Source organism: Cyprinodon tularosa, unplaced genomic scaffold, assembly GCF_016077235.1.
Source record: "Cyprinodon tularosa strain WSP-4 unplaced genomic scaffold, ASM1607723v1 ctg259, whole genome shotgun sequence".
NCBI lineage: Eukaryota > Metazoa > Chordata > Actinopteri > Cyprinodontiformes > Cyprinodontidae > Cyprinodon > Cyprinodon tularosa.
Genome location: NW_024038958.1, coordinates 496,441 through 510,901, shown reverse-complemented (window position 1 = coordinate 510,901; position 14,461 = coordinate 496,441). Strand labels below are relative to the sequence as shown.

Sequence of the window (14,461 nt, the reverse complement as noted above, 5' to 3'; positions counted from 1 at the left end):
CGTAGTGTCCAGAGGCTGTAGGTGCAACCAGGAGACAGGTCAGTAGACCAGGAGATGTGTAGGAGGCTGTAGGAGGGCAACAACCCAGCAGCAGGACCGTTACCACCACCTTTGTGAATGGAGGAAGAGGAGGAGCACCAGAGCCCTGCAAAATGATTTCAAGCATGCAATAAATGTGCATGTGTAAGAAACCCACTCCATGAGGAGTGTATAACGGCCAAATGTTCACAGCCCAACTGCATGCAGGACACTTTTGCCAGAGAACACCAGATTTGGCAAATTTACCACAGGTGCCCTGTGCTCTTCACAGATGTAAAGAGCTTCCCACTGAGCACATAGGACAGACATAACAAAATCTGGAGACACGTTGGAGAGCAGTCTGCTGCCAGCAACATCCTTCAGCATGACCCGTTTGGCTGTGGATGAGTAATGGTGTGGCGTGGTATTTATATGGGGGGGCTGTACAGCCTTCCACGTGCTCACCAGAGGTAGCATCACTGCCATTAGGTACCAATATCCTCAGACCCCTTGTGAGACCATATGCTAGACCTCATGTGTCTGGAGTGTTTCAGCATATCCTGCAAGATGACGGCACTGAAGCTATGGACTAGCCGCCTGTTCCCCAGATCTTAATCTGATTTAGCACATTTGGGACATCATGTCTCGATCCATCCACCAATGTCATGTTGCACCACAAACTGTTTAGGAGTTAGTGGATGCTTTAGTCCAGGTCTAAAAGGAGATCCCTCAGGAGACCATCTGCCACCTCACGAGGAGCATTCCTAGGGGTTGTAGAGAGGTCGTACAGACCTGTTTTAAGGTAGTTACATAAAAGTTGGAACAGCCTGTAGTGTATTTTTTTCACTTTAATTTTGTGTGTGACTCCAAATCCAGGCCTCCATTGGTTAATACATCTGATTTCCATTGATGATTTTTGTGTGATTTGTTGCACATTAAACTTTGTATTAAATTAAAAATATTTAATTCATTCAGATCTAGGATCTGTTATTTTAGTGTTTTTTTCTTATTTTTTTGAGCAGTGTACAAACTGAATCTCAAGAGTTGAAGCAATTACGGGATGATGTCTCACCACTGGAACTTTTCACTTTTACTTTTCAGTGTCGGAAAATTAGTAAAAAAAATCTACTTTTGTTTGCATAAACACACTCGAACACTCAAAAATCTTTTAGATTTAGCCTTATATTTCATCATACATACTCTCTGTGCTCTTCACTGGATGTAATGGTCAGACAAACTTGGATCCCTGTGCAGTTTTTATCAGTTATAGTTGTTTAAAAGGTTAAACATTTCTCTGTATGTTGATTTGTGCAAGTTTTAGTCAATCACTTATTCTGCTGCCATCTGCACATATTTGCAGAGTTGAATAACATATTTTTCAAGGGGCTCAGAATGTAGGACCCAGAATTCAAGGTTAGACAGAAAGTGGGAAAGTTCAAGATGTTTATTAAAACAAACACAAATTGAACGCAGAGCTGAGTATCTGTGGAACTGCTGCAGGGGGAGGTGGGGCCAACACAGGGAGAAACACAGGTAAGTGACCATGATAATCTGACAAAAGATGAATATCCATGTGAGTCACTTACCTGGTTTAATAGTTCAGTCCATCTTCACAGGAGCGGCAGGATCCAGCAGATGCCAATGAGATGCAGCAGAAGCCACCCAGAGTGTCGCCGATAGCAGCCTCAGTGGACAGGCAGGAGTCCGAGCCAGGTCAGGGAAACAGCTCAAAACTAGAAGACTCAGAGATCCAGGAACCTGCAACCCGGTGAGGTCTTCCGATCAGAACAGGAACAGACAGGTCAAGGGATCCAGGAATCCACAGAGCATTTAGGCAGGTTGAGGGTTCCATGAGTCCTACAGCGAGTTCAGGCAAAAACATTCAGATGGAAAACAGGAACAGGGCACGCTCAGCAGAAAAGAGCCAGGACCTGAGCAGGAAACACCAAGACAAGACTGAAACCCCTCTCTAACCACTGGTCTCAGAGAAAAAGAACATGGATTATGGAAATCAGCTCTCTACAGATACAATGGCTGCTTTCACTGTCAAAGGACATGCAACTTAAGTTAATGGTCCATCCATATTGCTCCTTGTTCTTGCGTTTTTTGTAGAGTGTTACATGTCATGCCCTGCCATCGCCCATAGACTGCAGGGACCCTGCCGAAGTGTGAATTGGTCAAACAGATGCTTACTTGTTTTTCTAAACAGAATGAATGTAGAAAAATGAAAGGACAGATAAAAAATATATATTTTCTGTATTAAACTGTTATAATACAATTAATTATTTTTTATTAATGAAGACAAAGTATATCATTGTATTGAGTTTGTGTAATTAAACTGTTCACATAAAAGTTTATTTTCAATAAATCTCTTTATCTATAGTGTTTTTCCATGCTTTTATTTGTACCTATAACCTATTGCATAATTGCCACAGCTCCTGATTATTGCCCCAAAGTCCTGGATCGCACTCACCTAGCAGACAAATAGTAGGTTTCCGGTTGGACCCAGGTCCACTCAGCCTAACCTGGATACTAATCCCGAAGCTGTCAGAAGACCTAATTTTGAACTCATCCTGAAGCTCAAGAAAATGCTCTAATTGGGGGATTTTCCACATCATTAACTCCAATGAGTTCCCTACCCTCTACTCTCTTCCTCTGCTCTGTGTGTGTTTTTCTTACAGCTCCACACTCTTCTCAAACCTAATCTTCTTTTTAAGATTTAAAATGTTTGACTGTTTTCCCTTCAGGCTCCCTTACATTTTTAAATGGCTGTTATTGTTGCTTTTATTTTTGGCTAGGAAAAATACCTCTGAGATGAAAAAATGAATAATATATTAAAAAACTTGTAAAGCCCAGTAGAACCTTGGTGACAGAATAACTAATAGTTGTCATTTTAACCGATGCTCCTGACTGAACGGTGGAATTTAGCAGCTCCTCCAAGTATACTATTGACCTCTGGGCTGTTTATTGTTTATCTAACCAATGCTTTCCTTAGCTGCCCTGTAAGTCTAGATGAATTATCAAATCCTTATAGGTTTGCTGTTTTGCCAGAAAATTTGTATTTCATATTTTCATAGAATTCCAATGGAATACATTAAAGTTTTGTCTAGAAAGGTTTAAGGGGTATAAATATTTTGTGAGAACTGCAAGTTTTAAATTGTATTTGAAGTATTTCTGTAGTTTTAATGTTGAGCTCTCTGTCTTCTTTTGGGATTAGATTACATTCTTCAGTAATATGCTGATGAGATTATTGTGGATCACAGGACTTTCACATCAAAACATAATTTCTTAGGTTGTACAACTAATTCATTAGATATCAGGGAGTAAAATATCAGTTTCTAGGAAAACAAACAAACAATAAAAAAAAATCCAAAGTTAATCTTATTAGGATCAGAGGAAAGGGATGCTGGAGCTTTGCATAGCTGTGAGAAAAACGATGCACTTCTAATCAAAATTTGACATAAAAATTCCAAATTTTAAAAGATCTCTAGCTCTGTTTGACAATTTTGTCAATTAGAGGTTGACAGTAAACAAATAGTGTAGTAAACACAATCTACCTCCTTTATAACGAGTCAAAATCATTGCATCCTCTTGTTCATCCATATGTTGCTCAAAGTTAGGGCCTATTCAGAACTCCATCTGCTCAGGAAAGTGATTCATACTCTGCACAGGGACAGTGAGCATAGCGCCACCGGTCCCCTCTGTGAACATGTGCAGCAGCGGCTCACCCTGCCGGCAGACCTGCCTGCCTAAGGGCAATTAAAGAGTCCTGGTCTTGTGGACGGAGGCCCCCCTGGGGAGCCCTGATTGATTGAAGTCTCATCTTCCTAACAGGCTGGCCCTCTGCCAAAAAAACCATGGAGCAAAAGAAGGGGCAGAGGAATAAAAGGGCCCTTACATGACAGAGAGGGACGTGGAACACAAGCGTTTGGCTGAAAAGAAAGAATGTATGTCAGATGATAACGATTATACTGTAGTAATCTTGGACTGCTCTTAAGTCGCAGAGAGGTGTGTGGGAAGGAGTAGTGAAAGGTCAACATGAAAGCTCTGCTAAGGGAAAAAGCACAAATAAACTTTTCTATCAAACTATATTTTTATTACACTTACAATATGTGAACATTGATGATCCAGACATAATTAATAGGGAACAAAACAATGTAACTATAACAATTACAATATCTTTTACATTTTCACATAGAAAAAAATAACACAAAACTAAAAAAAAAAAAAAAAAAAAAAAATTCTAGAGCATTTTTTTAATTACTACTTAGACTTTGGCTTGTTCTTGGTCCCAAATCACATTTTTGTTGCATCCTAAATAAACCTTCTAATGTGCAAAGGTAATCCTCGGTCTCTGTAAAAACACCACTAACCCAATGGAACAAAAGAAAACATGAGCGCTAAAAACAAGCAGCAGATTCAAAACTGTTTCTGTCTCTGAGCAGCATGAAAAGTACATTTTATCAAAATATCTAAGGATTGGAATTATATAAAGTTTGCAGTATAAGGAAATATTCCAACAAGAAAGGATGGAATAACAGAAAGATAAAAGAGGTTCTGAGATTTTACTGTAAAATAATGGTTTTTCCTCTCCTTCTTTTTCCGTCAAGTTTTTTTTACCTGTCAGGTTTCAGTAACTCTACTAATTAAAACTGAGCTGTCAGTTTTATATTGATTTTTACAACTGACATAATCTACCTTGAAGATAATTAGTGCTCAAGGGTGTAACAGATGGTAAAAGGCTGATTCTGTGCCCCTAATAACTGTAACCCACAATCCATGCTTCTTGTCGTTTGATCAACAGGGAGGGGAAAAAAAGGAAACTTCCATAATAAAATGGGCCCATTTAGCCAAGCCTGAGACCGTTTCTCCCCCTTTAGTTCCAGACAAAGAGGATACACTTGGATCAATTGTGCCAAACAAAGACCAAACTATGCGGGGTGACGCATCAGATAGGAGTCTTTCTGCTACACTGCACGTACGCTCAGCCAACCAGCATAGAGTTATCAACATGTTTTCTATTCAAACTGTCACTCAAGTAACAACAAGTTGGTTTGCTTGTTTGCCTGTTTGATTCAGATTTCCCTTTCTTATTTAAAGCAGTATATCAGAAGATAACCAGGATTAGATTGTCTGGTCCAAAAAGATGGCAACATGTCTCTGATATTTTCTTCCACTAAATTTAAATCTTTGCAACAGTTTCCATTCATACATTGAATAACATCCCCAAGCCTATAGAGCTTTAAATGTCCTCTGCAACCTCTTCCTCCAGTGACCTCACAGTATCTGAGCTACGAGCTCTAAGCAGAACACAAACCATTCTGATTTAGTGCCTCCACAAATTTGAATGTATTTTGACAGATTTTCAAGCGATGGATCAACACAAAGTAGCTTATAATTATAAAGTGGAAAGATAACGATGCATGTTCTCTTTAACCTTTCAGAAAACAAAATGTGAAAACTCTGGCATACATTTGTACATAATACATACCAAAAATTCTAATACCCCTGATCATAATCCTCTAAAAATAAGAAAATAAGTAAATGGTGTCCTGCTGTTTCAAATCCAACCCTGGCGTGAACACAGCAAAATAGCGAAAGCCTCAACGGCTTAAGCACAAAGGTAAATAGCTCATGGCGAGATGTTGATGGCCATGGTCACTCTGGAGGGGCCACAGAGATCTACAGCTCAGGTGGCAGAATCTGTTGACAGGAAAACTATTAGTTGTACACTGCACAAGTCTGGCCTCTATGAAATTGATTAAATGGTGAAATTATTGTTTAAAGGAAATCATTAGAAGGATGTTCTAAAGAATCTCTCATCACAAGGCCACAATCCATGTAATGAGCATAGAGGATACATGTAAGAGAAGGTGCTCCACTGAGAGGGAATAAAACTGAACCCTTCAGCTAGATGAAAAATAATAAAGAGGCAAAAATAACATTACAAATTCCCTTGAACACCTCATTGGTGAAACTAAGCGGTGACATCATAGTGCAGGGATGTCATTCTGTAGCAGGGTCTGAGAAGCTGGTCCGTTTATAGAAAGATGGAAGGAGCTAACTGTAATGGAATCCTTAAAGAAAACTTGTTAAAGGCTGCAGACAACTTAAAAATGTGCTAGAATGGCCAAGTCGAAGTCTGTCCCTAAATTCAGCTTAAAATCTACAGCTTAAGTTACTGCCAGCACCCATCTAATCTAAATGAGCTTCAGCTGAAAATGGGGAATAATTTAATCCCTAGAGGTGCAGAGCTGGTGGAGAGATACTCCAAAGGACTTTTAGCTGCAAATGTAAGCCATACTTCTTCTTTTTCTTCTTCTCTGTGTGTAAACAAATATTTAACACTATAATATTTCCTTCCACTTTATAACCAAACACTATTTTGTGTTGCCCATAAAAGTCAGATAGAAAACAATGAGGCTGTAATGAGAAAATTTTAAAAAACAAAGTTCTAAATAGTAAATAATAATTAATTTCAAGTGTATGACTTAATTGGTCTGGGAGCTTTAAATAAACTTAAAAAAAAAATAAAAAATGAAATCCAATAGTTTCTTGGGTGCAAGGTACGATGACCCTAGTTGGAGTTTCTACATTTACGGCACCCAAGGCACAAAAGATCTAAAGGAATAACAGATGACCAAATATGCAGCCTCACAGTGGTGAACTCCTCTATGTCTTGGAGATGAGAGAAGAATATTAAAAGATTAAAAGAAAGTAGCAAAAAGGATCTTCAGTTTTCACAGCTCAGTTTAATCCTAATGTTGTGTGAGAGCAGGCATGATTTTCATTATCTCCTTTTCCCCAGGATTGTCACTGACATGGGCTGTCAAATGCGCTGGTCACATAGGTTGCCAGGTCTTGTCCATTGATTGGATGTGTTCCTTGGCTTTCATTCTCAAAGCAGCGATGCTCGAGCTGCGCTGGTCTACGTCCTCTAGAGGAAACTTTTCCGAGTATGGGGCTGGACATTGGTAAGGTGGACGTGCCATACTCTGCATCCCCTGTCCAGTGGGAGGATGAGGGTGAGAGTGTGGGTGAGGGGCATGGGGTCCGCTGTTGAGGAATCCATGACTGGAATAGCTGGGCTGGAGTGCCTGAGCTGGACCCATGAAGCCTGGGATGCACTGGACAGGTGTGGCACTGGACAGGGGAGAGGTGAGCCAAGGATCCAAAGGGAGGGAGTTGGTTATTTGGCCCATGCTGGTGTGAACTGGAGCCTGGCGATTGAAGGAGAGCATAGGGGAGTCGTGAAGCTTCATGGTGCTTGCGTCCATCTTTTCCTGCCGACGCCATTTAGCTCTGCGGTTCTGAAACCAGACCTACAAGAGAAACAGTTGATTGTAATCAAAAATAAATTAAAGCTAGTGATAATTTAGTTATTGCAGTTTCTAGTTGAGTATTTCATTTAGTAATGGAAATAACTGCAAATGTTGATTTCACTTTTACTAGGCTCACCTGCACAATTAAGTAATTACATTAGCAGAACCTGTCTAAAAAGTGAAGTTTGGCTAAACTGTCTCATAAAGTAACAGATCATGGCCTGATCTGAAGACATTCAGGAAAAGGTGGGAGACAAAGTGACTGATATCAGTCTAGAAAAGGACTGATAGATGAGCCATGCTTGCCAATGTCCAAAAATGGAGAAAGCATAAACAGAACAGTGGTAAACCTTCATAGGAGTGGTCAGTAAACCAAAATCATTCCAAGAGGTCATTTTAAATGAATCCACGAGGTCACAATAACCCGGAACATTATCTGAAGCAGTGAAGCAGTGCAGGCTTCACTTGTCTATATATCTATAGTCAATGTTTATTTATTTATTTAATTTTTATTTTAAAACTAACAAAATAATTTGTTTCATCCAAAAAAAAGGAATTTCTTTGTGGTTGGACTCGGTACTGCACCAAAATATATTTTCAAGATGATGCAAAGTTATCATCCAGAATTGTAGAAAAATGTTCCTTTAATTGGGTAGTGCAGTAAAGCATCTGTCCTTATAATTTTTTCCTGCATTACTTTTACTTTTACAGTTCAAGTAGTTTTAAAAATGGTACTTTTACACTTTTACTTGAGTAAAAAGCTTAAGTTAATACTCCCACTTCTACAAAGGTGTTTTGAAACAGTGGGATTTATACTTCTAATTTAATAATAAACATTTACACTTTTGACATCTTTGGTAAAATCTCATATCTATGTGTTTGTGCTCACTAAACTATTAACTGCAGGTCAAGCTGGAGCAGCCCATCTCACCTGGACTCGGACTTCAGGGAGGTTCACCTTCAAGGCCAGCTCCTCCCGACTGTAGACATCTGGGTAGTGGGACTTCTCAAAGGCGCGTTCCAGCTCGTGCAGCTGGTAGGTGGTGAAGGTTGTGCGGTTGCGTCTGTGTTTCTTCTTGGGTTGATCATCCTTGCAAGGCTCCGGAGACTTGCCTTCATCGCTATCTACATTCTTTCTGAGCTCACTCAGCTCTTCGTCGCTCTTGTTTCCGTACAGGCCAGAATCTGCTAAGGTTAAAGGAAATATGATTGACAGATAATGGTCACTTTGTTCATTACATACTTTTAGAGGTAATCAAAGTACATGCCATGAGTTTGCCAAAGGATTAAATTGAAATAAGCTAATGTACTCTTGAGTTAAAGTTGCAATGTACACTTTCCAGCAAAGTGGACATTTGCTCAACAAATCCAACAATAAAGTACTGTTGTTGAGTGGAAAAAGTAATGGCTTGAACCTAAATAGATCTTAAAACATTCTTGGTCTTTGTTGTTTCTTAAATTTATCATCACTTTGCTGTTTTGTTTCAATTCTGTCACCAATTTATCACACCATAGCGTACTAAAATAAAAAGAATATATATATATATATATATATATATATATATATATATATATATATATATATATATATATATATATATATATATATATATATATATATATATATATATATATATATATATATATATATATATATATATATCATCTTCAGTCAGTATGCATCACCTTAAGCTATAAAAAGACTGGAAGCATTAGGGGTAATGCTTTCTTTTACAGTAAATCTATAACCATTTAATAACATAGTAATAACATAGCAAGTTACCCTATATTAGTAGGTTAAAAAGAAAAACTTAATGGAGATTCTATAAAAGTTTAAAAAACAATCCACTGGACTTGGTTTTCAAGAACTGAAGATGTTTCGCCTCCCCTCCAGGAAGCTTTCTCAATTCAAATGTCTGAATCCGCAGTGAGTTTCAGTCTTTATGGAGAATTTTGTGCTGTACTTTTAATTCCAGGCAGACAAGGTAAAGTCAGACTTCTTAAATGTCAAACCTTTATTACCAGGTAATGCAGTCATTTCACTGACAGAAATAAGTCAATGTGTTATTATCCAGTAATATGCAGTTTATTACTTGACATAAGAGAAAACCAAACTTAGAAGATGGCAAGTCAATCTTCTTAACTAAACTCTTATTTATATGTAACTTCAGCGTTATAATGCTTTATTTGCCTGATCATAAGTTTCAATTTACTTTGTAAGCCATTGGTAGGTGGCGGCCAAAAAAATAAACTGTTATGTGGTAACCTGATGGTAATTACCCAGCAAAAGTCTCCATAGTAATGATACATGCAGGTAATTACTTTGAAATTATAAACCTCAATTTGGGGTAATTACCAAATAAAGTTTTCTTGTTACCTAGTAATATAGTGTAACTACCCCATTATTACATGGTTATTGATGTACTGTAAAAGAAAGTTTACCCATTAAGGTCCATGGCACAGTAAGGGGTGGGCTGTTGGACTAACTAGCTTAACCAGTAAGTCACTTAATTAAATTTAAAAAAAACCACATAAGGTGATCCCCCAATCAGATCAATTGCCTTTGTGAGGCAGCGACCGACAAGGAGTTGATGTCTTTCCTTAGTCCCAGGGCTGCACAGCATTTGGCTCAGGTTGAATAAAATGTCAATCACAGAAAGAAAGTTAATTTGACCTTTTTGCATAAGAGCTCCATGTTTAACGTTGTATCACGAAATAATTACATTTTGGCAGCATCTGCTTCACAAGGTTGATAACTAATTCATGAAATTAGGTATCTAAAGAAACGGCATGCCGCAACAGACAGAATACTGTATTATTGCACGGCGGTCTCGCCTCTGTCAGTCTGCCCCAGGGTGGCTTTTGCTTTATTGTAGCTTGCCATCATCAGCCTGGGAATGTGAATGTAAAACTGAACGACGTGTCAAACAATTTGGTGTCCTTGGACTAGATAGAAGGTTTTATTAGTACAGGACATTTACCATTTAGCAGACAACATCAGCACCAGGCACCAAAGCCTCCATTCTGACTTTAATTAATGCATCATTTAATTCTGCTCAAGTCTAACCTAGTTTAAGGAGATGATTAATCTGTTCTTTAATGATAATGTGTTTCAGTAAAACAACTGAACTGATGCATAAGGTGTACCTTCATTAATAAACCAATAAAGCTAAAGTAAATTGTATTCTGATGTGATGATCTTTAGTGCATGTTTAGTTTGTCACATTTTTATTAACACTATGTTTTTTTTTTTTTTACTTATTTGGTTTTCGGTAAAATAAAGGTTACTGAAGTTTGAAAGTAAGTAATCAGTTTAGTAACCAAAAGTCATTTTATAATCTGAGCTTCATTAAAAGAACAGACTGTACACAATTCCCAATGAAGTGTTTTTTTTTTTTTGTTAAGAGGATGTATTGACGAGGATAAAAGGCAGGTCGCCGTGGTCTTTGCCCTGACAAACAGGAGCAGCAGCAGCAGAGGCAAAGCAGGATTTGTGGGGTTAATTTATCCACCTCTCATTAAGGAGCCATGACAAAGGCTAGAAGCTGACAAAGGTAGAGGTCAGGTCTGGTTCAGTGACCAGCTCTTGGCCTGTCAGCCCATCACAGCCACTGGTCTGAAGCCTCCCCACTGTTTCTCAGCCAGGAAAAACATCTCCACTCTGAGAGCAGAGCCGAAGTGACACCAAGCAGTATAAAAAACCTGCAGAACTCATTCAGGAGGATCTGGACCAACTTCACAAGAAACATAGACATAATGGGAGTGATGTCACTTCTGTCGATGCATGTCAGTTTGATAAAAATAAAGCAACTAATAATCTCTGTGATGAAGAGGGTTCTATCGTGCTTGTTTCTACCACCAACCACCTGCCTGATCCCACATGTGAAAATAGCTTCAGATTAAAACGTAGCAAATTTGATTCTGAGGCTGAACGATGACAATAACACCAGAATGAACTGCTCTACAATCAAATCTGCAGAGAAGAGAAGATTAGGGAGGAATTCCACAAGGAGATGGAGATGGGATTGGTCTTGGGGACATAAACCCTTCTCTACACCATCTTGTGTTGTGATTTATCTGCTCAGTTCAGTCAAAGCAACAGAATCTACAGCAAGTAACACTCTGCGACATTCTGATTAGTGATTTTAATTTGATGCCTGCAGAGATAAGGCATCAAATGGTCAGATTGTCTTCAGTGTGAAATAATACATATTTTATTTGATAAATGATTAGATTTATATATTGAGTCAACTGCATTATTTATTGTACTGTAAACATTTCTTAAATCTGGGATACATTTGAAATGTTGGGTTTCCAATTTAAAGCTTACAAATAGTTTTGTGATTTACTATGTTTCTAAAGTGCTAAATATATATATAATTTACTTTTATTTTTTAAAGCCCTGGAACATAAAATATTTTTCAGAAGATTCCATTTTTATTTGTTAGAAATGCAATTGAACTTTCTGAAGAAAAAATTCAAAAACATAATTTTTGTATTAGTCAAATTAGATGATTTATTTACATAATTTATGACATATTAGTCATTTCTGTATTATTTTTTATCAGACACAATTAGACCCTTACTTGTGTTTAATTGTGTCATTCAGGGTTTTCAAGAACAAAAATATCACAATGCCGATATTTTGATACTCCTGCATCAAATATGATACACTTGATTTTAAAGGGTTAAAATCTTAAATTTCTTCTCAAGCCAACTCTGCCAACAATATTTAATAGATATAAAATAGTTTTGCAACAAATAAAAAAATAATTCAAAAATATATAAAAGTGATTTGGATCCAAAGCAATTCATTCACACTCCTTGTAATATGATGAAAGTGCTTCTAATCTTTGTCTTCACTCACCCTGGTACTGCTGCGTGCTGCTGTTTCTTACAGATGAAAGGTGTCCGCTGTAGGATGGGTGAGACAAGGGTTCCTGCTGCTTCATATGTTCTCCCAGCCCATCTATACCCATCTTCTGGGGCCCAGTGGGCCCAGCAGGACTTAGCAAGGGGTCCTGGTCTTTATTGAAGCCCAGGATGACATCAATGCTGTGGACGCGGCCCCCGACTGCGGTGCCCCCGCCTTTCCCCATTTCGTGAAAGTTGCTGGGCGAGAGGCAGCTGTCGTCCACCATGCTCATGGTATCCAGAGATAAATGCATCCGAATGTTTGGGTCAGTCACCTGGATAGAGTGGTGAGCAGAGAGGTGAGGGTGAGGAACTGGGGGAGGTCACTGCCCAGCCAATATGTTTAGATGTACCTCTGTATGGATTTTGTTCCATCTGGAATGGGCTTAGACTCAAAACACACATAAGATTGGGACCCAAATGAGTTGACATAATATGACCCATATCTCTAAAGCCAGTTGGGCAATGTAGGTCAAGCTTAACTTAGTCTTATATAGATTTTGGGAAACTCAGTTCAAGATGTACAACTAAGTCAGAGTCAGAGACCATATGGGTCTGACCTTATAATCAAAGTTCCTTCGGGTATCTATAAAGGCAGTTAACTTACAGGAATATAGGTCCAATATGCAAACATTAGCTAAGAAAACTCTACTCTACATTTCTCTTTATATATTATTTTTAGGTTGAATTTATAACTTAGAAAAAATCTTCGTAGGTCAAACATTCTATAGATCTAATGCAAAGGGTTTTACACTAGATTTGTAATGCAGATATTTAAAAATTTTATGTTATTTTACAATAAATAACAAAAAACAAATTCCTAAAATTTGATAAATCAAAATCGTTTTCTCATAAATAAATATTTATGTCGCTTGCAAAGCATTTACAGTAATTTTGCAATGTATCCAACTGCGCTAAACTGCAGAGAGAGCATCCTAAGCTTACTTTATCGGCTGGCCTTCCACATTAGTTGTTTGGAGGGAAGGAAAATCAGTTTAAACTGCTCTCACTGTGCAGATTAACCAATCCTCATTTGTTATTATCTATTCAAGCCACAGGAACAAATTCAATAGTTTTTTATCATGGTAGTGCAATAAATGAAGCATGAGATGGGTATATAAACACTCAAAAAGATATAATGACATATTTTTGCCTATGGTTTTTCATGACTAATTCAGTATACGTGTAAATGAATGAATTATTGGCATATTTACATATTCACAAATATTTTTATTTATTTATTACATATTTGAATTTTGCTATAACAGTTTTTTTAATAAATGATTTTCATTAAGAGTATTTATTTGAGATTCGAGGTTTGCTAATTGATAGAAATACAGCATTGATGATAAATATTAAAGGATATTCCATCTAATAAAGACCCAGGTTTTACATTTATTTTCACAAAGCCTAATAAATATGTTTGTTTCATATCAAAGGGAATTTTTTTTAATCTTAAGAAAATTTTTTAATGTAATGTTTATCTTTATGTTTTTTTTTACACATCTTACATAGATGAGGAAAACTTTAAATACTATAAATGGAAAAGCATAATGTCTGTCATAAAAAAACATAGTTCAAAATTAATGCATGTAAAAGGGAACCTTATTACTTTTGTTTAAATATTTGGTAAGTATACTGAAACCAGAACCAGAAGTGATTAGTCACCTGTAAACTTTGTGGCTGTGCCTACCTGTTGGAAGGAAAAACAAGGCTGAAGCTACCAATGCCAGAGGTCCACCTGCTCCTCTCAGACTCCAACTTCACTTTTCCAAAATCTGTTTTTTTTTTTTTTGCTCCTCCTGTAGTTTCTCTCAGTCCAGCCTGTTAACTGATGTGCATTCCTCTATGTAATTCAGCCAATGTGCCATAAATGGTCCAGACAGGAACTTCTCAATAAGGGCCAACCTATAGAATCAGCGTGTTCAGTGGCTGAGTTTAGCAGCATCGACTCCAGCTCGGAGAGCAGAGTGGGAGAGTAGTGAGACCGGGAGGGAGAGGTGGACAAAGCTGAGGAGGCGTAGGAGGTGAAACCAAAGGATTAGGACAGGCTTGTTTATTGCAATCCTTCCTCTTTAAGAGTGATTGGCAGCGGTTTTCTGCTCAACTAACTTCTGTCAATGTCCTTTAGAAAATTACACTAACACCAAGGCTAGCCTAATAAAAACCTTTCATTGATATAATCTTATTGTTTCAGAAAGAAAAAA

The 14,461-nt window shown here is 37.7% G+C and overlaps 1 protein-coding gene across 3 annotated transcripts; it reads right to left on the bottom strand.

Annotated features, from left to right (window-relative positions):
• Positions 1 to 5,358: 5,358 nt before the first annotated feature.
• On the bottom strand, positions 5,359 to 14,258 carry rx1 (retinal homeobox gene 1). 3 transcript variants are annotated; one of them, XM_038288624.1, is made up of 4 exons: positions 13,923 to 14,258; positions 12,208 to 12,529; positions 8,272 to 8,528; positions 5,359 to 7,340 (listed from the first exon to the last, which is right to left on the bottom strand). In XM_038288624.1, the coding sequence occupies exons 2-4, from the start codon at positions 12,506 to 12,508 to the stop codon at positions 6,861 to 6,863; spliced, it is 1,038 nt and encodes a 345-aa protein (XP_038144552.1). In that variant the 5' UTR covers positions 12,509 to 12,529; positions 13,923 to 14,258; the 3' UTR covers positions 5,359 to 6,860. The 3 variants fall into 3 exon arrangements, with proteins under 3 accessions (XP_038144552.1, XP_038144551.1, XP_038144553.1); XM_038288623.1 differs by having other exon boundaries at positions 13,948 to 14,257; XM_038288625.1 differs by having other exon boundaries at positions 8,272 to 8,525; positions 13,948 to 14,255.
• Positions 14,259 to 14,461: the final 203 nt, after the last annotated feature.

Bases quoted from the DNA above. Each gene is read 5' to 3' on its own strand.
- rx1 (XM_038288624.1), bottom strand. From the start codon at position 12,508: ATGCATTTATCTCTGGATACCATGAGCATGGTGGACGACAGCTGCCTC. The intron at 8,529-12,207 runs GTGAGTGAAGAC...CTTTAACCTTAG, and splicing joins CAGCACGCAGCAGTACCAGG to CAGATTCTGGCCTGTACGGA. The intron at 7,341-8,271 runs GTGAGATGGGCT...TTTCTCTTGTAG, and splicing joins TCCCTGAAGTCCGAGTCCAG to GTCTGGTTTCAGAACCGCAG.